The sequence below is a fragment of the Acanthochromis polyacanthus genome, chromosome 3, assembly GCF_021347895.1.
Source record: "Acanthochromis polyacanthus isolate Apoly-LR-REF ecotype Palm Island chromosome 3, KAUST_Apoly_ChrSc, whole genome shotgun sequence".
NCBI lineage: Eukaryota > Metazoa > Chordata > Actinopteri > Pomacentridae > Acanthochromis > Acanthochromis polyacanthus.
The window spans coordinates 9,766,251-9,793,433 of NC_067115.1; the positions used below are offsets into that span (position 1 = coordinate 9,766,251).

Genomic DNA, 27,183 nt, shown 5'->3' on the forward strand with positions numbered 1-27,183 from the left:
ACTGTCTTTCTGGTGATTTTAATTGTATAAATTGGTATCAGACTATCATTGCATCATACCTTGACCGTTGTGCTGGGCTCAAATTTGAAGGCCTTGGTCTGACCATTCTCCAGATACACCTTCAGCACGTTGGGCAGGAAGAGCAGCGAGTTCCCCTAAAAAGAAAAAATCAGAGGTTAAGGACTCTAACACCTGCTCGTTAGAGGAGCTAGAAATATCAACCTTACCAGGAGGTAAGAGACAGAACTGATCAATTTTATTCATGTATTTTTGCCTTAAAGGAACGGATATTTTCTTTAAAATATCAGCAAGCTGGATTAGCAGTATTGAATATCACATTTTGCGCTGTAATACAAGAGGACAGAGCAGCCTGCCGTCCTCATATCCACTCACTGAGCTCTTCTTTGCATTACTTCCTCTGGCCTGTTTCTGTCTGCCCGGCTTGTTCTTCGTAGTGAGTCATCTTTCCCCGCCTCTTCCCTGTTCTCTCATGATTTTAGAAAGTGTTTTTCTGTATTGACACTGCAATGTAATGCAACATTGATGTCTGTGTGTTTAGAAGTTCAAATGGAGAGCAAATTTTAGACAACCCCTCCCTTGTCACCATCCCAGCTTCCGCTTCTCATCTTCGCTGCCTTTTAACGATGGCAGCCCACCTTTTCCTCCATCTCCTCCTCATTTCCCTTCACTCTTCTCTGCCTGATCTGGTGCTTATTGTTCTGTAATCACAGACATTATGACCGGAGGATGGGGGCAAATATCGATCCATGTTTTCTCTGTGTTTAGTAATGGCCTCTATGGTTTTCCTCATCCACCTAAACTCACATACACTGCAAGGATGTAATCAACCAGAACTGATAATAGCATAAAAATAAAAAACTAAACAGCATTGAATACTGACCAATCATAAACCGTCACTCCTTGCTATAGTGCAAAGGTATAGCTAACAGTAATAAATTTAGTTTGAAACCTCTTTCAACTAGGAAGAAGTTCTCTGAGTAACATATTTTAGAGAAAATAGATTTTTAAAGATATTTATAGCTTCAGATAATGTTCCCATAAGGTTGAAAGTTAACTAAGACAAAATTTTAACAACTAAGGTCATCTTCTCAATGACTTCTGTAAAAAGTGACTCCTTTTTGCAGCCAGGGGAGTCACCCCTGCTTCCCATTTCAGACCTGCCGGATACGCCCATCTGTTTTGCTTTTAGTCTATGGTCCAATTTTCTTTTGATGAACTGTACAAAAGTGCTATTTTTTGTGTTTATGTTTAGGTTGATTCTCAGTGTGTCAGTAGAGTCTTATAAATACATTAAAGACATTTCTGAAAACATCTGTAGGGCCGATTTTTAAGCAGCATTGTTTACATCCATTGTTACTTATTGCTGTATTGAACTGTGAATAACATCAGCACTCTGCATGCATGCATCCTAATGCACAACGCACAGCACAAACAAAATGTGGACCCACTCATTGAGAAGCAGCTCTGCAGCGCTACTGGAGATCAAAACCTCCACAGGGAACCTTTCAGAGAGCTACTTTTCAATGGAATGTCTGAGCAGAACACTGAAACAGTCTGACATAGAGATGATCAAACACTAAGTTGTCTGTTTGATTGTGAAGCTTTGTCTCAAAAGCTTGGAGAAGTGTGTCAGCTGTACTTCTTAGTTAGCATTTACTCTGATTTTTACAGTATTTTATAGTAAATGTTTTTACAAGTGATTAAAGGATGTTGTTTTTGACAGTGATGGTTTGAAGATTTGGTACAAAGAGGAAAGACTCTCTACTTTTGGTCATTTTATTGGCTGAATATTCTTATGCAGCACTCTGATTCTGTCTCACAGGGATTTATTTTGTCTTGTAAGTGCCTGTGGGCTGGAAATGGCTCAATGGACAACATAATAACCTGTGACAAGATGTCATAATTGATTAAATCTTTTTTTTTTTTTTAACTTTTTAAAGCAAAACAAACATGCAATGACATGTTCCTTTGAAATCACGTGAGAGGTGTTTGTGATTAACGATGGACATGAGCAACAAACACAATACATTTTGTATTTTAGTCAATATTAATCAGTGGCATTAAAATGTGATCTGCATCTGAATATGGAAATAATGAATGTTAATGTAAAACGTAAATGCACACACAACACAGTGCAATCGGATTGATTTGGCTGGCTTTCAGTCAGGGATGAACATAATCTAATCTGTACAGTTTGGACACATTTAGAAGAAGAAAATTCACTGAACTTTAGCCTTCATCTGCTATTTAATGCTCAGAACTACACACATTTCTTCAGCAAAGGAAGAATAAGCTCTGGCATTGCTTTTCTAGATTTGAGGTGCAGTATGTCCAAATTTAAAAAAAAGAAAAAGATAATGCCTGATCACTTTTAAATTGACTGATTTCTATTTTTGAAGTGGTGAATACTGGAGTTCTTAAACACAATTATAGATGGATAGGGTCATGTTGCTTTTTGTGGAGCATAGTGGTGGCAGTATTATGCTGTGGAGTCTGAAGTGCCAAAACTTGAGAAATAATCTAACTAGAGTCCTGACATTTTGAAGGCTCACTGGTATGTACATATGGCCTTCAATGGCATAACCCTGTTCAGAAAAATATAAGCCAGTTATAGGGTGGTGCAAATTTGGTACAAACTCACCTGAGAGTGTCCATTGACTTCCACCTCCTCAGCAAAGTGGACTTTGACAGGGTTGGACCTGAGCTTGGCCCTCTTCTCTGGTGTGATGAATGATGACTTTGGACCCTAAGACAAATACAAATACAAGTTAATCAGCGGAATATTAGTAGTGAAGCACAGAGAAGTAATACACACAAGAACAATGAAAGATATGCAGTATGTGTTTTGTTCTGTATTTCATCCCAGTAGATCTTTAACCAAACACACTTTATTATTAAATATGTTGATAATAGGAAGCTGAATTTTATAACCCACTCCAGATTGTAGATTAAAGCTTGGAGAGAAAAAAAATCAATTGTTGGTAATTTATAGCCTGTAAGTGCATTATTCCAGATTTTTAAAAAAAAGATATTAGATTACAATTCTGATTTATAATAGGTAATCAATAAAATACTCGTCAATGTGGGCTGCATGCTGAGGATGGGTGCCCATCAGACACTGTTTTATTTATAAAGCCTTTACTGTTTTTTTATCCCCCTGCTGTGGAATACTGCCTTACCCTCAATAACAAAAAACAAACACTTTGCTGGGTCATTAATGAATTAAATATAGTATACAATATGGAGAATAACAGATTGTCCACCACTGCTGTTGGGTGAGAAAGTCAAACTGTCCAGTGCTCCTCTCTCTCCCAGAGAAGAATATGAATGACAGCTCATTCAGAACTTATTATTATTTCCAAATGGGGCATTATGGTTTGGTTTTATTACCATATAAAGAAATTTCTAAAGCCTTACATTCCTTAAGTTGACCAAGGAACCTCTTTAGACTAAAACTCTAAACCTGAAGAAGCCTCAGGACTTCTTGTTTCTAAATGCTGTTGTGTAGCCACAGCTCACTGACCAGCCCAACCTGCAAACACGAAATTACTTGGTTCTTCTGAAATTTACTAAACAGAGAAGCAACTAATTCTGAAAAGATAAATAACAGATGATTGGAAACACCTGCAGTTTATTTTACTCTCACTCAGTAAAGTATTTCAGTACTCAGTGATTCCACCAGAAATAATCAGTGACCGTCTTTGATTTGCTTGAAACTTTAATCAGATACTTTGTAAATTGAAAATGGTATCTGTTTCTGTATCTGGTTTTGAAATCTTAAACACTCTAGCTGGCTTTTGATAATGCTATTGTTGACGTTTCTTATTTGTATTTCACTCATCCACTTCAGAAATGTAACTTGACATGCTCGGATTTTTAAAAAACGAAAGTTGAATGAATGACTAACAAGTTATTTGATTCACAATAGCAACGCTGCTACTAGTGCTACAAATGTGCAAGCATTGTGAGTGACAAATATGTACACTGGATACTAGATGGCATACACACGTGGACAAAATTGTTGGTACCCCTCAGTTAAAGAAGGAAAAACCCACAATTCTCACTGAAATCACTTGAAACTCACAAAAGTAACAATAAATAAAAATTTATTGAAAATTAAATAATCAAAAACAGCCATTACTTTTGAATTGTTGATTAACATAATTATTTAAAAAAACAAACTAATGAAACAGGCCGGGACAAAAATGATGGTACCTCTATAAAAGATTGAAAACTATTTGACCAGAGTGACATGATTAACTCAGGTGTGTCATTTAATTGACATCACAGGTGTTTCCAAACTCATAATCAGTCAGTCTGCCTATTTAAAGGGAGACAAGTAGTCACCCTGCTGTTTGGTGAAAAGGTGTGTACCACACTGAACATGGACAACAGAAAGCGAAGGAGAGAATTGTCCCAGGACATCCGAAAAAAAAATGATAGACAAACATCTTAAAGGTAAAGGCTATAAGACCATCTCTAAACAGCTTGAAGTTCCTGTGACAACAGTGGCTCATATTATTCAGAAGTTCAAGACCCACGGGACAGTAGCCAACCTCCCTGGACGTGGCCGCAAGAGGAAAATTGATGACAAATTGAAGAGACGGATCGTTGGAATTGTATCCAAAGAGCCCAGAGCAACCTCCAAAGAAATTAAAGGTGAACTCCAAGGCCAAGGTACATCAGTGTCAGATCGCACCATTCGTCGTTGTTTGAGCCAAAGTGGACTTCATGGGAGACGACCAAGGAGGACACCACTGCTGAAAAAAACTCATAAAAAAGCCAGACTGGAATTTGCAAAAATGCATGTTGACAAGCCACAAAGCTTCTGGGAGAATGTCCTTTGGACAGATGAGACCAAACTGGAGCTTTTTGGTAAGGCACATCAACTCTATGTTCATAGACTCAAAAACCAAGCATACGAAGAAAAGAACACTGTCCCTACGGTGAAACATGGAGGAGGCTCAGTAATGTTTTGGGGCTGCTTTGCTGCATCTGGCACAGGGTGTCTTGAAAGTGTGCAAGGTACGATGAAATCTGAAGACTATCAAGGCATTCTGGAGAGAAATGTGCTGCCTAGTGTCAGAAAGCTTGGTCTCAGTCGCAGGTCATGGGTCTTCCAACAGGACAACGATCCAAAACACACAGCCAAAAACACCCAAGAATGGCTGAGAGAAAAGCGTTGGACTATTCTAAAGTGGCCTTCTATGAGCCCAGATCTGAATCCCATTGAACATATGTGGAAGGAGCTGAAACATGCCATTTGGAGAAGACACCCATCAAACCTGAGACAACTGGAGCTGTTTGCTCATGAGGAGTGGGCCAAAATACCTGTTGACAGCTGCAGAACGCTCATTGACAAATACAGAAATCGTTTAATTGCAGTGATTGCCTCAAAAGGTTGTGCAACAAAATATTAAGTTATGGGTACCATCATTTTTGTCCAGCCCTATTTCATTAGTTTGTTTTTTAAAATAATTATGTTAATCAACAATTCAAAAGTGATGGCTGATTTTGATTATTTAATTTTCAATACATTTTTATTTATTGTTACTTTTGTGAGTTTCAAGTGATTTCAGTGAGAATTGTGGGTTTTTCCTTCTTTAACTGAGGGGTACCAACAATTTTGTCCACGTGTGTATTTATTGGAGAAATGTAAAAAAAAAAACAGGTCTCAACATTGTATTTGTTGTATATCGATGTAATATCAATACAACACAAGTAGCCTAAAGTATTCAGTTTAGAGATAGATAGATAGACAGACAGACAGATAGATACTTTATTAATCTAGAAGGAAATTCATTAATTATGAAGCTCCAGTTAGGTATTCATTATGCATTCATGTCTGAGCACAGGTGCAGCAAAGACAAACATGCTGCCTTCATTACTGCACAACCAGTTGCAGCTGGAGGACTGAAGCACTAGAAGAAAATGTCAAATAATCCTCTTGCTCTGATCTCACTCTGTGATTATAATAAAACTCTTCATCACACAGGCATCCCTCAGTTCTTCTGATGTTTCCGTCACTATCAACGAGTCCAACAGAGATAAATATTTCCAGAGAAATGCCACCAACTTCTTAAAGCTCAGTAATGATTTCTTGTAGGAGCTGTGAGCCATGAATCACTGGGTGCTTCCATCAGCAAGCCGCTGATGAGAATCACCGAGGAGCAGTTATTTATTTACCGATCTGCTTCACCTCAGTGCAAACACATACGTCAACTTAACGGATACAAAAGTGATGTACACGTGAAATAAACACACGTGCAGACTGAGTGATCGGGGTGTTCAGAGGAGCTGAATCTGCTGCCGAGGGTGTTGTCACAGTTAATGGTGATGTAGTGGTGGGACTTTGGTGACAGAATTGTTGCTTGCGATGATGTTTGACCCCGAGGCTCAGTGTTGGTTTAGCTGATTAATGGCTTTTTGACAGCAGCGTTTTAGAATCCCCCATGCAGGCATAGTCATGTGCTGTGCATGTGTGAGTGGCTTTCTACAAGAAATATGTTCAGTTTTTCTGATGCTGGAAGAGGTGTAACCATTATCCACTTAAGTGTATTTTTGCAAAGTGTGTTTATGTGCTTTTTAGGTAAAACAGACTCACCAGCATTATTCTGAGGACTGTCATCGTCAATGTATCCTGACACTCCCTGAAACAAAAAAGAAGAGAAAGCAAAGGTGTTAAGGGTCCGATGTGATGAGCATTGCTTTATGTTAAGTAGCATTTTGTGTCGTATGTACCAATAATCAAATGTGTGTGTGTGTGTGTGAAGGCAGTAGTCGCTGCAGACCTGATTATTTCAGCAGCTTGCTCCGGGGTCAGGTCATCGACAGCGACATTATTGATCTTCACAAGCTGGTCGCCAGGGATGAGCCGACCATCTGCAGGACCACCTGCACAGACAAAACGTCCTTGTGTTGTCAAGCCTGAGGGTCTTTAATTGGCCCGCACTCATGCTGCAAACTGACGCTGATGACAGGAAGAAACTTGTTCTCTAGTGATTTCTTTTCATCACACACCAATGCATATTTTTTCTCTTCAAACCTAACAGTCCTGCTGCAGGAAGGCTGGCGATCGAATCACTGTGCCTCCAGTCTGGGGTTTTATCAAACAGCTGTATATCTGTACGCTCCATTTAGCTTTTGGACATCTTCCTTGACCCCACATTGACTATCTTTTATTTATTATCTCTTAGTCCAGCACTAAATTATTGCTGTCAAAGCCACTGGCAACGTCTGTTTTTACTCTTTCTAGCAGTGTAACGACTCTAGGATGTTTAAACAACAATGTCATGAGAACTATTACAGATAAAAGCCTAAAATGTTCACCGTTATTTCTCATCGTGTCATTGAGAATCTACAATATTGGACACATGCATCAGATAGTCTTCAAATATGATAAAACTTAAACTACATATAGAAAAAATATATAATTTGTCATAGAAAGCATCATCTTTGAGTTCACAAGAACAAAAAACTGATAATACAGAAGTCAGCTAGTGATATTTTCAGAACCATATGTAGCTGCATGTCACAATAATACAAAAAACATATGGAAACCTTTTTGATATGAAAAACTTGTCTACAAAAATGTAAAAACAAGCTACTTTCGTTTAGGTGTCATAACTGATTGAGCATTGAGCAGCCATGACAAGTTGTACCACAAAAACAAAAAGATTCCGAGATAGCTTGATCCACGTAGCACAAAGTTCAGGAGTTTCCAAATGGCTTTCAAAACATAACTTCTGAAAAAAATGGAACATCAGAATAGTTTGATTTTCAGTATTTTCAGACCTTACCAATTATACTGGAATTGATATACTGCATTCATCAAAACAGATGCATGAAGGTAAACGCTTAAGAACCGCAAGTGTTTTTATTATCTTGGAAAGTATTTGATATATCAAGCTAAAATTTCACAAATATCTTTTTCAATATCCATATTGTATGCTTTTAAATTTTCACTCAAACCAGACATGGTTAAGCAGAAACAGCTCTAACAATGTGTTGATTTGAGATAAATGACCCTTAAAGTCAACAACTGCTGCATGTGTTGACAACAACTTTTAGGCCTCCCATGTTTTCCAGTATGCTTGGAGCTCATGTTCCATCTATGAGCCATACATCAGTGTCTATGTATTTCAGCCACTGACAGTGTAGAAAAATTTACAACCCCTCTGTGAAGACACCCATGGTTTTCTTGACGACTGATTTTGAAGCTCCTCACCAGTGTCTGATTCATCTTACTGAAGGCAAATCCAAAAACCAGCAAAGAGGTGGAGCATGAGTGGAGCTATGGCAGACAATAGGCTGTTCTATGATTGCATCCACCTGTCACACAAAGAAGCCGCGCTCTTGATTACGAATAATTTTAAGCCTCAATGCAATTTAAACGGATGTGCTACATAAGATTTCACCCTCTATACAATTGCCATTAACAATAAAATTAGCTATAGAGACCAAAATAGATTTTGTACTAGACTGTAAACATGTTTATTATTGCTTCAAAGTTATGGTATATGTCCAGAGGGGCGTCACTTTCTGAACATTGCCTGCTTGGTGGGTGTGCACTATCAGGCTACTAGGTGGCCACATGACAGCTGCTTTCCCTTCGGTTCTGTAGAGGCGTCGAACCACCATGGTGACTCGGTTGCAAGCTTTCTCTATTATTACAAAAACAGTTCAGCAAAAAGTATTTCTGAAAACATCTGAGGTGAGAAATAAGCTGTGCATTTGCGGAATCAGTCCTCATTTTAGTTCAACAACGGCGAGTTCAGTCGTTTTAAAAAAAGTTTTGTGAGGCATCGCACCTTCGCTCTCTGCACTTCATTTGCATAAAGTTAAACACTAGCTTAATTTTTCAGCCTTGAAGTTGCCCACTTGGCTTTAAATCATTCTAGGAGTTAGATAGAGTTCTGTCTTGAAGCTAAAATTTTGATTTACAAAAATAGATTATGCTCAACTGCTCCAAATGTGTTCATATTAGGAGAATCTCTATTAAGGTGTGAGCATGCATATTGACATTCGTGGGGACTTTTTTAATTTGTTCAGAAGATGCATTTCAATTCATGTGCAGTGTCTATGTATTTCAGCGTTTTAGTTGGTACATTTCTACAAAGTCTGCACAAAGCCTTGCATACATCTTCCACTGACAAAATTTACATCACTTGGAACCTAGCCAATATTTATGCGCATATAAAACACTGCTGTATATGATTAACTGTGCTCTTGTCAAGAATTTACAGAAAAAAGACTTTGAAGACAATGGCACTGACATAAACTGACACTTGGAGAATTCGTAATGCTGAATGGTGCCACACTAGTGAATTGCACAGTATTAGATGAACTCTGAATGATGCAGCCTGTACTTTATGCCAACAGGCTTTTTTTACACGGTCTGAGTTCCAGCCACACCAGTGCAGAAACACTTTAAATAATGATAACTAGACCAGCCCTCAGTAGATGGCAGAACCACGCCCAGACCTCTAACTCCACAACTGAGCAGGGGACCTTAGACCGATCTTCAGAGCCAAGTTTGATTATCCTGACTTCAGCACTTGCAGAGATATCTGAACGGACATACACACATACATACTTACCCAGCCAGCCAGATACCGAAGCGAATGCAGTAACCCCGCTGACGTGTACGTCAGGCGTGGTTAATAAATCAAATTGCAATCTGAAATTAGCTCACTGGCTGCAGAACAAAAAATGGATTGTCCCTGTTATTCATGTAGCACATTTTAAACAACAGATGCTGAACCAAAGTTCTTTGCAACAAAGAAATAAGAGTAATGAATAAAAATTTCAATCTTAAGCTTAAAACCCGACTGTATCATTTTAAAATTGACCACATTATGGCTCTAACCATAAACAGCAAACATGAATTTATTCATCATCTCTATCACTGCCTCCATCCAGCACCACACCTCCCACCATCACCTTCATGTATCATCAGCATCCTCCTCCAGCATGTTATTTTTTTCCTGCATAACCTAAGTTGACCCTCTAATTCAGAGAACCGAGAAAGACCATGTTGCTTAATGTTTATTCCAAAATGAAAACGGACAGATGCAGGTGACACCAACAGGCCTGAAAATGCTTTTTAAATAGAGGACTCATATTTCAGTGTCAAGATACTGCAGCACGTGTCAGAGACAAGAGAGGGGAGGGAAAGTATCGAGCCAAAGCTCAGTGAGGCCACTGGAGACACGAGCAACAGTGTGTGTATGTGTGTGTGTGTGTGTGTGTACGTGTGTGTTACACAGCCAGAAACAGATGGTGACTACAGACTTCAGCCAGACAGGAGAACTAGAGGTAATCTGGCCTCAGACCTCAGGAGGATTCAGATCATTGAGCTTCTGTATCTCAGCAGCAAACTGCACTTCACAGATCAAATACAGGCTCAGTAGAATATACAGTATGGATTTGGTGAATTTTAAGAAATTACTTTTGATTAGTTAGGTGTTAATAATACTTTTTTGTTTTCTGGAAGTCACTGTATTATTTACTATCTGATAAATTTAGATTCTAGCCATGGTTGTGCTGTTTCCATAAAAGGGGAGGGACTTCATTTGAAAAATGAGCTCACAGTAAGTGAAAACACGACAGGAGCAAAAAGCACAAAGAAATTGCTTGGAGTTCAGAGGGTTTAATCTGGTGCTGACACTCCCTTAGACCTGTTTGCTTTGGATCACCTCCAGAGCTGTATGTATATCCCACCTCCTGTAAAACCTCAGTTCCATCCTTAACCTTATTCGCATCCATCTATTGCATAACAGGAAGCACATTAGGCATCTGACTGGAAGAGCTTCTCTGGGAAAGAGCAGCCTGAGAGGAACTGCTGCATGAGAGCCTCAATCATGGGCTAAAAAGTCCATCTTCCCTAAACCCTTCGAGATTTGGTTTACATGCTCATTATTCTGAGGATGCTTCCCACACACACAAAGACAAGTACACATGCAAACACACAACATTAGTGCCACAGTTTCCTCTGCTAATGCAATTTTCTGTGCATGTATGCAGCATCAGCACACAGTATCAGGCTCCCTTGGAGGTTTCACTTTTGTCAGTTCGTTTTGTACGCTGGCCGCAGGCCTGCAGTGGTCTGGCTCAGCTCCACTCCTTCATTTGCTTTATGCTAAATAAGTGCACTGCTCTGGAGACAACAGGGAGAAGAGGCCGAACAAAAATATTCTGCTTCCTAAAAGAAAACAATATACAGCATTTTCTCGTCTAACACTTCCAGTACAATGTAACTGACAGGAATACGCTCCTGTCAGTTATGTTGGCATTTCAGTAATGAAAATAATAGTTTAACCCTGTGAACCTCAAAGTCAGTTTTGGGCATTTTTAAAAAAATCACTGTGGACTCATTTTTTTGCACCTCTATCGAAAGAGCACAACGATGAAGAAGGAAATAGAACCAAATATCTTCCCCCCAACCCCTTCTTAAATAACATGTTTTAGGGTTCGGTGGGTTAAAGTGACACTGAGATGAATAGAAGTACAAAATAAATTCCTGATTTTTGGCCTCAATTCATGTGATTTTTGCATTTAAGACCATATAAATTCAAGGCGAGTCCTTACCAGGTACTCAAATTACCTCACAGATTGAGTAAAATCACATCAGGGTTCTGCAGGTTTGTGGACTTTGCGCCATCAAACATTTACTTAATAATAATGCAGCTACAGAGTCTCTCTTGTCCTACACAGCTCTATCCTCAGAGTGATAGGACAAGCTAATCCACAACTGATGCAGTAAGAACTCACCACCTACAAACTAAATGATAGGAGCTGTGTTTTAGGGCAGGAGGTTCTGACAAAGCAGTTAAAACACTGCAGACCCTGGCAATAGAAACAGACTCTTGGCAGGTAGGAGAGGATCTCTGTGGGAGAAGAAGCTGGTGGAGATGTATCAACCCCACATAACCAGACTCACCTAAACATGCAGCATCAGCTATTAAACCAAACAATAATACTGAGAAATGCTGCACCTCCTCCTGCACTAGTTGTAGAGAAACAGGGCTACAAATCAGAGCATAGAATAACCATATATAAACAGAACAAGGTTTAGTATCACATGTTATAAGTGTATTCTCAGAGCTGAGCTGTAAATAACCCTGAAGGTTTGCAGACCTTCAGAGTAATTTCTTCTTCTTTGCTTTCTTTATAGTGTGGTAACAACCTATCAATCTTGTCCTACCTGGAGTGACCTCCTGCACCAGGATGGGGGTCTGGGAGGAAAGAGTGAGGCCGTGAGAGTCGAGGTTCAAGTCCCGTTGGATCTGAACATTGAAGCGGAAGGGGTAGTTCCTCTGATCGGAGCCGCCGGACTCTGCTGCCTTTCCATCTGCTGCAACTCGATCTCTGGAGGAATCATTCAGAATCACATCTTACTGCAGTGTTTGCATTTCTGCCAGGGCAGCTCAGTTGTGAGCTGCCTCATATTTGTATGGAATACAAAGCAAAATGAACAGTAACAAAACGTAGCAGGAAATATTATTTACTGGATGAAGAAGCTAATTCAGATGGCTTGGACTTCATTGATTTGCAGATTCTATGATGTGCAGATTTTTCTTTTATCAAAAGACATTCTTTAATGACTGCAGTCTAAAATCGATTCATATCTGATTAATGATTTGAAATAGTTAAAAAAGGCATTTACCTGCTCAGGGAGTGAGACCTGCTGCCTAAATCTCGGGACCTTCTCAGCCATCGTCCCACCACCTGCTCCACCCGGCTGGTCCTGCGGGACGGAGAACGACTCCTGTCCTGTACCTCCATTTACCTGGCAGGGGTTAAAGGTCAAAGTAGTCATTTATACAGTATGATTAGTTACATGGCTCAACATTAACCCTCTGATCTCCAAACCCTGTCAGCAGGTTTGAGAGGCATGTCCATCCATCCATCTATCTATAGACCGCTTAATCCTCATTAGGGTCACGGAGGGGCTGGAGTCTATCCCAGCTGACTTAGGGTGAAGGGAGGGGACACTCTGGACAGGTCACCAGTCTATCACAGGGCTGTATATAGAGACAAACAAGCACACTCACATTCATACCTAGAGACAATTTAGAATTATCAATTAGCCTCAGCATGTTTTTGGACTGTGGGAGGAAGTGAGAGTACCCAGTGAAAACCCACGCGTGCACAGGGAGAACATGCAAACGCCACACAAAAAGACCCCCAGGCCCAGGCCGGGACGCAAACCAAGGACCTTCTAACTGCGAGGCGATGGTGCCACTGTGCAACCCTAAGACATGTTTTCTGTAAACATGGCTAAAATGACCACAGCAAAAAACAGAAAGAATAACTGGATTTTCATTTTTCCGGTGGTCTGTGAACTCATCATCTGTGATTCATACATTCACTGGAAATTTAAGAAAATTTAAGCTTGAAATTGCGATATTCGATCTAAATCCATTCAATAAACATATCTCATTTAAAATGTGACAAAAGTAAATCATTTGCTCTCACCATATTTTGTCAAAAAGTTAAATATTCTTTGCTACTCTGTACACTTGTGAAGTAACTGGTGACTCAGCTGCAACCAAAAGTAACGGGACAAAAATGCTGGAATTTCATGAGTGAACTGCAGGACAGTATGGACGCCTTTCATAGCCATGGGAAACTTGTGACTCAGGTGAACATACAATATTTACTCTTATACATTGCTGGATGTGGAAAGTCCTCAAGGATGTGATATCGGCTGCTTGAAGCTAATCAGTGTTTCCATGACTACAGTAAACAAGGGGAATGTGTGCTGCTGTGCTTTGTGCAATGAAGAAAGAAGCAAAGATAAGGCTTCTGAAAGGACAAAAAATATCTGTCTTAATAAAGTTCAGCTCCAGCTTCAAGGAACAGTGAGGTAAGGCTGTTTTGAGTTGAACTTAAAAGAAAAGGTCAGCTTTCTCTTGGTGTTTCATGTGCTGTTGCCCTTGATGGCCTTGGAGTTTCCTTCTTTGTAGTTGGCCCTTTCAGACCCTGTTCCTGTACGTAAATGTGAATGTAAGAGTTCCTAATCAAGATTTGGTTTCTGTGCTGGTTCCACTTTCAGCTTATTAACCTCACTGATTGGCCTGGAGCTCGTCCAATCAGGCTGCAACATCATTGTGCCTGATTTAAAAGCACATTTAATCAGAGTTAGGGCAGCTGTATGTGAATGAATTCAATGAGAACAGTTTACATCTGTGCAAAAACAAATGTTTTTGTCCATTTGGTGTACTTCTGAAACACCTCCTATCTGGTTTTACATCTTTGTGTCCTGTGGCTGTATACCAGTGGTTACTTGAGGCGCAGAGCTGGGCTGATTTGTGTAATGACGTACTCGTCTGCCTGCCTGAAGACTCAGCCATACGCAGCTTTTCCACCTCACCCATACTCAGGTAGATGTACTTCTGTTGCATACACTATCAGCTGGGGTGCTGCCGCCTTTGTATTTCAGTTTGGGCAGAAAGTTTAGTTGTTTTTTTCTGTTGTTTACTTAACAAGTTGCAGCACTGTTTGCCTTCTTTTTATTTAATTTTATCTTATTGATTTAGCAATCCCCACATGACCTGTTTTGCCTTCACAGTTCTAGCTCCTGTGTAAATTTAATCACTTAGCAATAAATAACTTTTCTAAACCAACAACAATTGGTTTATGTTGCTTCCTTTTACTCCATCAGTGCTCTGATGTAGCTTATACTTTAGGTGCAGCCGTCTCACTACAGCCACTGGAGCCATGTTAAGATTAATGCTGCCACTAATAACTACTTTTCTATTGATTAATCTAACAACTAGTTTACCAGGGAATTTATTAATTGGAACAATAAAAAAAAGCAAAAACACAATTTAGTTCAAGTAAATCTTATCCTGACAAGCTATATCTTATTATATAAGGCAGCACCATAATGAAAACAAAGGTTGACTCCAGCCTGATAAAAATAAATAAAAAAGACGTCTTACTATTTAAGTCAGTATTGAAACTAGAAAAGAAATTCAAGTTTCTACTAAACCCCCAACAAAGTGAAGGAATTCAGTCTGTATAAAGTCCAAAGTGCAGCACGGACATAACATATATTTTACCTATTGTCCAGCCAAAGTTTGAAACTCCATGAAAATACTGGAAAATTCAAAGAACAGTCATTTTCATTAACTCATGTAAGCAATGAGTGTGTCTGATGACACTGCGGCCAAAAAGTCAAGATGTTAGCAGCGTAGAAAGTGACTGCTGTTAAGATTTAATCTCAGTGAATCACATTTGAGTCATTTTTCATACTCATTCCACTTTCTGGCAACTGAAACAGAAAAATATGTGAATAAGAACAGCTTTATAGAAAATTCAGCTGAAGTAAATAGAGTTTATGTGAGCACAGAGAGCAGTAGAGACGTTACAGACATAAAGTACTAAATGTGTACAGACTGTACTGTGTGTAAACCATCCTATCGTTCTGTGATAATCTGAAGTATTGCCATTACTATCAGAGCTTTGTATTGTTAGAAACTTTTACATTTAACCGAGTCGGATTTTGCTGTAACATTTACTGCAGCGGACCGATGGCTCCTGTATTGGCGCAACAACACAACAATTACAGTGATGCTGATGAAGAACCTGTGTTACAATGAATTAAACTAAGAAAAATGAATCAGTTTTCAGCACCATGGACTATGTCAGTGAAATGCTGCAGTTCCAGTTAAAATTTTTCAGATGAAACACTCCAGAATGCAACAGTGTGTAAAATTAATCTTGAATGTTTTGTGACTGTTCGTGTTCTTGACAACACAGGAATAATATCTGATTTCCTTATATATATATATATATATATATATATATATATATGTATGTATAAACAGAATTTAAATGCAGTCTACAATGAATTAGTTGTATAATTCAATTCTTCAGGGACACAGAGGGCACAAACACAGTCATTAAGCTTTGCAGTGGGGACTTCTGGGTATTCGATCCGGGCCAACAATGATGTCACTCATGGCGTCATGCAGCCTAATAGGCTCTTAGCCAGAGTTATGACCAAACTGCTCTTCTGCTGCCCTCAATCCTCAGTAAACATCAATATCAATAGTTGATAATTTCAACATAATAATGATGGTGTTTACTTTAAATGGGTCCCTGCTGTGCTGCTGTGAGGCAGCTGGTTGCCATAAATGTCTGCATACAGTCTGGTGATTGGTGAGACAGATGTAATGGACACGGGTCACTGCTGGTGTCTGTGGGCTTCAGTCGGGCTAATGCATGAGGCCACAGTGCAGCAGAGAGTTAATGGACCACTGAGGAATCCACAATATTTTAGATAATAAGCTCATATCAGCTTACACACACACAATCCTGCTCAATAAGGGCAGCAGACATTAGCAAATATCCAGGAATATGGACAATTATTGTGAGAATAAAAAAATCTAAATAATCTAAAAAAAATCAAAAATCTAATTATTTTTCCTGTTTTCACAGTTTCTGACTTTGACAAATGACATAATTTTGGCATTTTTTTAAAGATAGCATGTGTGACAGACTACTAGTGCATCACGACTTTGCTTTAGGAGCGAACTATCGAAGCCTATTGAAAAAGGACTAAACGCTGACGTGGAATACGAGAATACAAGCAGAGTATTTCCTCCATCTCTTTCACCAGACACACTAAACCTTCCTGCCAAATGACGGAGGCAGTCAGACAAAGACTCGGTCATTAGCTGACACCTGAAACCCGTTTCACACCATCAGAGGCTGAATCTACTCGACTGACTGGGAGACAGATACTGTGAGGGAGAGCATTCATGGAGAATCAGCCATGAATGACACACAGAAAGTAAAGGAGGTGAATGATAAATACTCTAATGAATGAGAATGAATGAATCACACAATGAGAAAAAGAGGGGATGGATAATTTAATACAGAACAAATGAGTAACTAGAGGGAGGGATGAAAGGATGAATATATGAATGAACAAAGTGTTCACTTTCAAGCAATATGAATCCTCAAGTTTTTTTTTAAATGTTTTTTTTACAGTTTGTATCTTTAACTTCTAAAAAATGTACTAATATTCTACAAAACTTCTGTGTTTTGTTAAGTCACACAAAACAAAAAGCATTAATTTATATGTTAACCACAAAAAAGGGGAAAAAACTATCACCAAAACTGTAAATTTGTTCTTTTACAACATCTGACTGTAAAATGCAAACATTTTTTAAATTCAAATTCAAATTAGCAAAAAATATTGTTATAATATAAGTAGAGGGACCAGGCAGGAAGTGTTGCAGCTCCAGGTGAGGTCCTCGGTGAGGTGTATGCCCAGGTACCTGAAGCTGGAGACCACTTCCACAGCTGTTCCTCCGATGTGCAGGGAAAGGGGAGGTGTCAGTGCTTCTGTCCTTCAATCCACGATTATCTCCTTGGTCTTTTTCACGTTGATGCAGAGACTGTTTTCTCTCCATCAACCCTCCAGATGCTCTATCTCCTCTCTGTATTCGGGCTCATCGTTGTTGGTGATGCATCCCACCACTGCCACTTGCATGTACTGTATATTGCATTAAGAATCACTCTTCAAGTGCAGTTTATTTTAGTACAATCACAGCCACGATACTAAACAAATCCTAAAAAAGTCAGTAAAAATTTAAAATTGATTGGTTCCATAAAAATAACAAATTTTGAGTATTATTAGTAAAATTTATTTTTGTTAGTTTTTCTTGCAAATAAACAAAAAATATAGATCATTTGTATTTGTTTGTGTCTGTCTAATGCAGCCACACCTTTTGAAACACAAAAAGGATTTTTTTTGAGATTGTGTAAAATTGTAAGGGTGTAACCGAAAACTTTTTTCCACCACTGTATGTCAGCAGGGTGAACAGGAGGGGGCTCAGCACACAGCCCTGTGGGGTGCCAGTGCTGAGGGTGAAGGATGAGGAGAAGATGTCGTGGATTCTGACGGTCTGTGGCCTGTTGGAGAGGAAGTCCAGGACCCAGTTCCTAAGGGAGGGGCTCAGTCCAAGTGCAGATACTTTCTGCACCAGGGTCTGTCGTTTTAAAGGCAGATGTGAAGTCCAAAAAGAGCAAACGAACATAAGATTTATTGCTCTCCAGGTGCATGAGGGATGTTTGAACTACTGATTAAATTAGATGGGGGTCCACAGTGATGTTGAAGGATTCTTTTATATGAGCCTTAACCAGCCTCTCAAAGCACTTCATGGCTATTGGGGTGAGGGATACCGGCCCACAGTCACTCAGGCCTGTCACTGTGTGTTAGGGTCCTCAAATTGGCATTAGTGTTTATTAGAGCTTAAAAAATAGTTGATACATGCTTACCTGTTATATTCCTCATTTTGTTAAATGACAGATAATAATCAAAATGTATATAACTAGTAATTACATTTTTTTTTACAACATTTGCTCATTAAATTACAATTTTTTAACTATTTAAATCAGCAAAACAAAAAATTGGCATTTTACAAATATTTACCTTTATTTAAAGGAAATATTATGTACAATACAGTTTGAAAAACAGTTATGCTACACACTTTCCCTTGTTTTTTAAAATACAAATAATATCCAGTAAAATTATAGAAAATATCAAAAATATTAAAGTATAGGAAAGTGCTACTGTAAAATTGCACAGCTTTGCATATTTAAATTTGCCATTTAACAGATATTTGCTGTATTTGCACTGTTTTCTTTCCCCCCCACACAATTATTTCACAGAATTTCATTTTACAGTGTTACAGCTATGGACTGATGGATGAAATGAATGAGTGAATGACCTCAGCCGGGAGGAATCTCATCTAGACTGCTGATGATGGACATTAACATCATCCATTAGAGGAAACAAAAGGCCGAGGATTAGGAGAGGAAGAGCAGAGGAGGAGGACAGAACAGCTACCAGTGTGATGGAGGTGGTGGTGGTGGTGGAGGAGGAGGAGGAGGATTTAGTGATGAAGGTGGTGACAGTCAGACTGCAGTGTCTTTGGGGGATCCTGAGTCATAATCACATTATCCATCTGTCAGAATCCCCCCTCCTGCTTTCTTTTCATCCTATCTGCTCCTCACTTCTCACCGTTTCAGATCTCAGCCCTCCTGTTGGCTTCACTCACAGTCTCTCACTTCTCAGGTTGCACAGACACAATATGCAAGTGTGCACTGTAAAAAAAATGTTTTAAAAAATGTAAAGAAAAATGTGAAATCTGGCAGCAAGGGAGCCAGAAAAAAATATTTAAAAAATACTGTAATGTTCAAAAACTGTGACAACAATGAAAAATAATGGCAGCACAAGTCTGTAAAATTCATTTTTTTTCCTTCTGTTTCAAATGCAGTAAAACTGCAATTTAATTTTCACATTTGTGCAAATATTCAGTAAAATTTTAATTTAAATAGCAACTTCTTCAATTCGTGATATACACAATTTTTCTTTGTAATAATGTACATATCTGTAAAAATAATTCTACTCTTTTAGCTACTTTAAATGCAGTAAAACAGATTTTTAATGTGGACATGTACAGTTTTGGTCCATTTCTTTTATTATAGTTAGCACGTATGATAATAATGACTACTAATAACAGTGATTTTACTAGCTATTATCTGTAATTTAACAAATTGAGAAAATCTGAACAAGAACTAACGATTAAACATTTTTTAAACCCTTAATACGCATAATTTTTCTTACAAATAATTGCATTTTTTTTCTACTTTATATACAGTTAAAAAATAGAGGGAACATTGGAATAAACCAAACTGTCATTTAATTATTGATTTTTCATGTGGACATTATTCAGGTTTTGGCTTGTTTTTATAGGTTTTCCATGTAAATTACAATTTTTTGGTTATTTTACTAGATGTGATCTGTAATATGACAAAATGGGAAAATCTGTAAAGCAACAATTAAACAATGTATATCCTGTTTTTTCAATCATTACTATAATAATGTCAAATATCTGTAAAATACTATTTTTCCTTAATGAAATCTAGCTAAAATAGCGTAGTTTTACTTTTAAATGTAAAGAATTTTGTAAAAATACAGATTTTTGATGTGGATTTACAGTTCTGCCCTTGTATGTAACTGAATAATTTTCTTTCTGTGATTTTACTGCTTAACTGTAATTTTACAAACAAGATAAATCCATAAAGTAACAGCAAGTTGTTACAGTTAAAACCTGCAGTTTTTTTTACAGTGTACTGCTGTTTGTCAGGATCCTACTCACCACTGTGCTGATCTCACAGGTGAAACTGATACATGTACAAACATAAACAAAAGCAAAGCTGTGAAATCCTGTGATTTCCAGAGGAGTCACTCTCTTCAAAAAGTGTAATCAAGGATGGATTACAGCCAAATATGTGTTCATTTCAAACGCTGGGACAAAGCGTTCATACACATCCAATCCCTTCTAATCCCATAAACATGTTTTCCTCCCTAAGTGGCTTTGATTGACTATACTGATTAAGCTCAGGGCAGCACTCTTATTAAATCCACTTCACTAAAACAGTGTTGAGACTGCACAGCAATTCCCATTCTGCAACCACAGCATTCAAGACAGAAAATGTCGGCAGTTTTTTGTTTTTTGGACAAGGTGTAATATTAGAGGCTGCTGGGAAGCTCGAGCTGTACTCCCCCCCCCCCACATCAATCACGGTATTTCTCAGCCTTTTATAAATACTGTCAGAAGCCTTATTACTGTTTTCTCATGATGAAACAATGGGATTTTATGCTTTTTTGACGTGCTCTGTGTCTATTTTGAATAAGAAATTTATAAGTCCTCAGATTTAGATGGGGGTGGGGTAGGGTGACATTTTCTTGGTTGATTCCTGGGAATGACTCTCAGGTAACTTTCCCAGCTGTAGTTCAGTAAAAACAGGATTCTCAGAGCATCTTCTAGTAAGTAATTCTTATTTAGTGGTCAAAAGCAGACAACAAAGAAACAAAGTGGGTGTCTCTGAGCGTTATCAGACAGCAACTGCAAATACATCTCACATGACCCATGGACAAAAACAAGACAAACTGTAACATCACAGCCATTATGCACCTCTGATGTAACTCCTCTTTTTCACATATAAGTTACAGCGGTTGTCAAATAGTTTGTTTTATAATAATTACATGGCTGACTGACTATTCTGGATAGCACAAACAAATAAATTGCTTAGTTAAAGCAGTAGTAAAAGTGACTGGAAAGAAAGAACATCCGTCCCTCATCAAACTTTATAAAACAAATGCCATCAGACTTAAAAACACAATCCTGAAGGATCCTCACACACTTTATTTTGAGCTGATGAACGACAACCTTCAGGCTGACGTTACAGAGCCTGTAAATACCAGAACAACTACTTTAAATCTATTTTTTCACTTCTGTTTTAATCACTGCTCAATCTGAACTCTTGATGTGTCCAGCAACACTTTTTATCCACAAAGTTGACCTCTGGATCACCGGTTGTTGTTCTGCTTGCATTATTTATGTGTCACACAAGGTGCATTGAGGTGCCCGTATAGATTTTTTTTTTTAAATGTGTAGGAATGCGTTAGGTATGATATATGGCTTATTCTGTACCTAGATGGGCTCTTTTGATTTATTATTGTGATGTCTATAGACCTGTAAATGTTTGTACAACTACCCTAAGCAAATTTTCTTTTGGGAATGATAAAGTTCATCTTATTTTATATTAAAATTAACAATCTGTAGTTTTTAAGCAGTCTTGGTCCACTTTTTGTTCGACACTAAGTTTTGAATGACGACTTTCATGCCACTCAAAATAAGCAAAACACAAAACAGTAAAACACAGCAGTGATATAAAACATTATCAGGTGTATAAACCTTAAGAAACTCTCTCCTATTTTCAACATTTGGAAATAGACCCTTGTCAGTTCTTTTGCTGAGAGCTGGATGAAAAAAAATATCTGCATTAATTTCATCAATACACGTCTAGTAAAGAAATCCAGACAGGACATGTTTATCTCAGACTAGAATAAAAAAACTAAAAAAAATATTTTAAAATATGGGCTGCTGTGTCGTACACTCTCTAAAACATATGTGGAAAAAACTATATTTTGTTACAAACCAAAAGACTGAAAAACTGTTTATTTCCCCAAGCACTTCCAAGTCACATGAACTCACTGACGAACTCGTAACTGTGGAAATTTTTTAAAATGTGAGCTTTGAAAAACTACAAAACTGTAAATACATGACCCACTGCTTCAAATATGGCTTCTGTCTGTCTGCTGCATTTTCACTTTTTATACTCTGTTCTATTTTTCTATCGTACTGGATTTTATTTAATTCTAATGGTCCATTTGTCTTTTTAACGGTCCTAAATGTCTGTATGCCTGAGGAGCACCACACAAATTCCATTATATTGGTGTGTGACCTCAATAAAATGACAATAAATCTGCTGCTACTTTTGGCTTGAATCAACAGCTACACTGTATATCCCATGGTTTTTAAAAATCTAAAATTATTCAAAAGAATACAAAAAATTTTCTAATTGACAAAGTTAAATTAAAATGTGAATAGCATCATTACATTGTGTGGCACAGTATGTTGTTTTTCTATTCTACCTTTTAAGATTTAAAGCATTGGTTTAATAAGTTGTTAGTCAAACTGAGTATTGCAAGTCTTCATAATAAAACATTTAGTCAGCAGCTCATTTCTTTTATCTCCAGTTACAACATAAGCTGCCAGATATGTGCGCTGACCAGTGACCTGCATGCTGTTGCTGGCAGAGTTTCAACACTGAGCCAATCTGGCAACACCACTGTGGGTGAGGAAGCAGGTGTTAGGAGATGCTGATGATTGTTAAAAAATATCTTCAAGTCTACTGAATTAGCTCTAAATGTTCAGTCTACGTGGATCTATTGCAGCTTCATGTGATAAATGGAAGCACATGTGATGGATAATGAAGCACTGAGGTGTCGCCTGCATGTCTTACTTCTTCCTGTTATTCTGCTTCTTCCTTCCTGACATGAATGTTTTTCTGTCATCCCATTATTCACCATGTAATCACTCACTTATGTGTCCCCTTCGGTCTCTTTCTATTAGATTATTGTTTATGTGGGAGGAATCAGGTTTCTCACATTGTTTTCTCTCTGCTTCAACACAACTGCAGAAATGGAGCTTAAAGTAAAGATATCAGAATATTATGTATCATATCTAATGTGCATTCATCCAATCATTTAATGCTATTGTATCATTTAATTGTAGATTTACAGCTTAATTTATACATGATTTTGCAATCAAAGGCCAAAATTTGTGAGTCCAGATGTGATGCCAGAAGCTGGACCAATTCAAGTTTGAGGCTGAATTCACATTTTTTGACAAACTGAATTCGTTTTACTTGGAATCACAATTATTTTAATGATAAGCTGCCGTAAATTCTCACATCAAAACAAATTTTTATGCTAGAAACGAATCAGGCAAAATGCTGCCTGATTCGTTTCTAGCATAAAAATTTGTTTTGATGTGAGAATTTACGGCAGCTTATCATTAAAATCAGTAAAAGGTAAAAATGAGCCGTGATAGCGCAATGGGAGAGGAGATGAAGAAGTTTAAAGTGGAAAAATTACATGAAATGCAGATGCTTTCCAGCTATATTAGGAAACAATATAAGAAGGTATGAGAGAAAAGCAGAACAGTGCAACCTCGAGATAAAGAAACTGCAGCAGCAGTTTACAAATTTTATAACACCATTAGACAAAATGGTGCATTGACCAAAGAGAAGAACAAATTTCCATTTAATGACGACCTGGATAACATTCTGGGGATTCGACTACAAAACAATCAATGTCAAGTTAGGCTAAACGATTATGGCCAGAATGACTTTTTATCAATATTGAGATCATGAATATTTAACACTATTGATATTCTGATTTTAGGAACAAGTATCTTTATTGCAGTTTCACATTCAAACAGAGCACTGCTTTCATTACCAAGTTGCTCAACATTTCTGCTAATGTGTGAATCTTTACATCAAAATGAGACTGGTCACAGATAGTACATCTGCCAGGAACAAAATATAAATAAAACTGCATTAAAACTTTTAATTGAACAGAGCTGTGCCCACTTTCACATTGTGTGATACGATGACACACATCACAGGATAAAGCAACATTATTCTTCTTATGTTCATTACGCTGCAGTTTGTGGTGTTTTTTCAGGTGGCTGAGCTGGTTAGTTGTGCGACTTTGCAGCTCAGACACAAATCTCATGGACTCTTTCCACATAATTTGGTCTTACTGATCATTTGTTCTAAATCCGCAATACTTCCAAAAAGGCATTTCAACTGACTGTTCGCCTTCTTCTCCAGATGTGACTTTACTTTTGTTGGCCGATTCTTTGCTGTATGTCACTCTTCCTCTGTGGGCTGCAGCCACAACGTCCAAGAAAGCTGCATCATTATGTTTTACTGTAAAGGCTTTTAGGAATATGAACTACTTGGAAAGTGTCTCATGAGGTGCAACACTGGAAAACATATCCAAAATATTTTTTGCTTTGGATACCATCAAGATCTGCCTTTAAATTCCTCATAAATAGCTTTGTGTTGTTTATTTAAATGGCCAAACAAACTAATTGTGTTGCTTCATGTGGTGGTACAGATAACAATGCTGATAAAGCATCTGTTTCGGATCGACATAATCCTGTTGGAAGCTAAAATCGTTCAATACGCCTGTTGAGGCTTGCATGATTAGAACCAAAATGCTAATCAAAATTATTCTGATCAATATTAAAATCACAATTAGCCTATTTATTACAATTATTCATTGACTTTATTGACTAAATGGTTTAAATTTCACCCTCACATTTAAATAAACGGAGCTCTGCTTTCATTTTCATGTTGTGCGAAATTCTTACTCTTGTACAAATCCGCATTTAAACAAGACCTTAAAAAAAGGTTGAACTTCTGAATTCAATGCAGTTTATAGAGGCTAAATTAAAATGCAGCTGTACCCCAAACTCCTCACTTGTTGAGGATCTACTTATCAGTAGACAGTACAGTGCTCCTTAAACGCCACAGTAGAAGCGGCTAGGCGGCTATGCCCACAGAAGCCTCTAGTCTCCATCAGTTAGTGCAGCTCAAAGGCGTGACACCAAAAATGAGTTTGAGAAAATACAGAAAAAGACTTCTGATTTCAGATTTACCCAAACTGAAACCAAGTGATTTAGTTTAAATGAGCTGTTTTCTATGAGCAAATCGTTTTAAGCGGTTATCATGTACATATTTATTATGAAAAGTCAAAATCAATATTAGGATTCATATTCTATTACCTATGCAACCCCAAAAATGAAATTGGATTTATTTAGTGCAATAAAATCTTCCTTCTCAGTGTCCCTTACATATATTTCTGTGCACATGTGGAGCCTGCATGTCAACAAGCTCTGTGACTTACAAATAAAGTTTAAAAACACCTCAGTGTATCCAAGAACTTTTAAATCAGTGTAATTAATATTTAATTTTTATTATTAGACAGATTTCTCTAATAGATCAGTCATGTAAAATGAGAACGGTGTGACTTGTTTTGTATCAAGCAGCAAAACAAACTGAAGCATGATGTGTTTCAGGTAGGTTTTCTTACTTTTATGTTCTCACATCCTTTCCTGATTGTGCTGTTTACTTCCACTTTTCTCAATTTATGAAACTCACAAAGTTTTCTTTTTGCCAGCATAATACTACACATCGTTTAATATAAGTAACACAATAATCAAATTATAGTTTCTTCAGTCATAAGCCTTAGAGGGCTTTATTTCAGGTAGCTGTGTCTGCTATACAGTTGCTGCAGGAAACACTAATCTCTGCCAGAAAGGTTTCCCTTAATGCTGAACTGAGGGCTGGGCTTTGTAACAAATGCTGCAGAGAAAGACACACAAACTCACAAACACACAAGCTGACTAATGGGGCTGCAGCAGCACTTACGGTCTTTCCCCTCCTACCCACACTGCTGCTCTCCAGTGTACATTTATTCATTTACATTGTCATCTATTCTCCCTTCATCCACACTCTCTACTCATATCCTTCTTAATATATAGCATAGCGGAGCTTCGATGCTGCTTTAGTGTCTTCTAGCTTTACCTTTCCCTCTGCTTGTTCCAAAGAGTACTTTTGTAATGACTTTAAAGGTGCGGCTAACAAATAAAATGCTAAACATCTAATCAAATTCAATGGAACTTCACTTAAAACCTGTAAAAAAAAAAAAATAATAAAAAAAAAAATCAGCCTGTAGATATTTTTTTCATTTTATCTATGTTTTCTGACAAAAACCTAAGTGTAAACATCTCAAAAACAAATTTAATCATTTGTGAAATAATACAAGCAGTATATTCCATTTTGATATGGAAACCTGAAGCCTATATTTCACAAACAATAAGAATTGTGCTTCCGTGGGGTAGGAGGCGTCCTGTATCCAATAGGTCAAAGTAAAAAGATTCTGGATTTTTCAACGGCTGAAGGAAGCTGAGATGATTTTTAAAGAATTTGTAACCAGCTAATTTAACTTTTTTTTAATACAAAAACACAAAGTATGTTTATGCATTTTCAAACATGTCTTGAAAGGATCTTTAATGACAACTTAGATCCTCTGGTTTTCTTAAAAACTCCCTAAATCATGTTCAAATATCACACGTTCACATGCTGAGCCAATACTATGGAAGTATCTGCTAAACATGCTGCATGCACTCTGATGCCAACATCTGGCCTGAAGAAACACTGTGGCTAAATACAGAGATGCTAGCACAGCTGTCAGTAGTGGAAAGTAACTAAGTATGTTCACGCAAGTACTGTGCTTCAGAACAACTTTGATTTTTTTTTAATGCCAATTTATACCTCCATTCTTTTACATGTCAGAGGAACATATTGTACTTTCTACTCTATTACCTTTTTCTAAATGCTTTACTTACTTTAAAGATGAAGATTTATACAATTCATAACATAATAAAATTTATCAATATAATACAACTTTTAAGGCTTCTTTTAAAAAGCAGTGTGTACTGGGGCTCATATTTCAGATCTGAATAAGATGGTAACATCTACACCAAACAGTAATTTTCCCTCTAAACCTCTCATATGATTTCACTTCAGTAAATGTTGAAATCATCGAATATTACAGCAAAAAGCAAATGCTTGAGCAAAACCGGGAAAAGATTTGTGAATCAGAACTTAGAACTTTATGTAAAGCAAACCAGCTCAGCCTGCAGCAGCTACAAC

General features: G+C 37.7%; 1 protein-coding gene across 2 annotated transcripts in view; it reads right to left on the reverse strand.

The window, feature by feature from the left end:
* Positions 1-27,183, reverse strand: part of LOC110954756 (FERM and PDZ domain-containing protein 1) — a 53,318-nt gene that overhangs the window by 16,396 nt on the left and 9,739 nt on the right. For both annotated transcript variants that reach the window (XM_051945860.1, XM_051945861.1), the window contains exons 3-8: positions 12,689-12,811; positions 12,227-12,390; positions 6,813-6,915; positions 6,626-6,671; positions 2,663-2,767; positions 60-155 (exon numbers count right to left, since the gene is read on the reverse strand). In XM_051945860.1, the coding sequence (XP_051801820.1) occupies positions 60-155; positions 2,663-2,767; positions 6,626-6,671; positions 6,813-6,915; positions 12,227-12,390; positions 12,689-12,807 (633 nt within the window). In that variant the 5' untranslated portion in view covers positions 12,808-12,811. The remainder of the gene's footprint in view (positions 1-59; positions 156-2,662; positions 2,768-6,625; positions 6,672-6,812; positions 6,916-12,226; positions 12,391-12,688; positions 12,812-27,183) is intronic.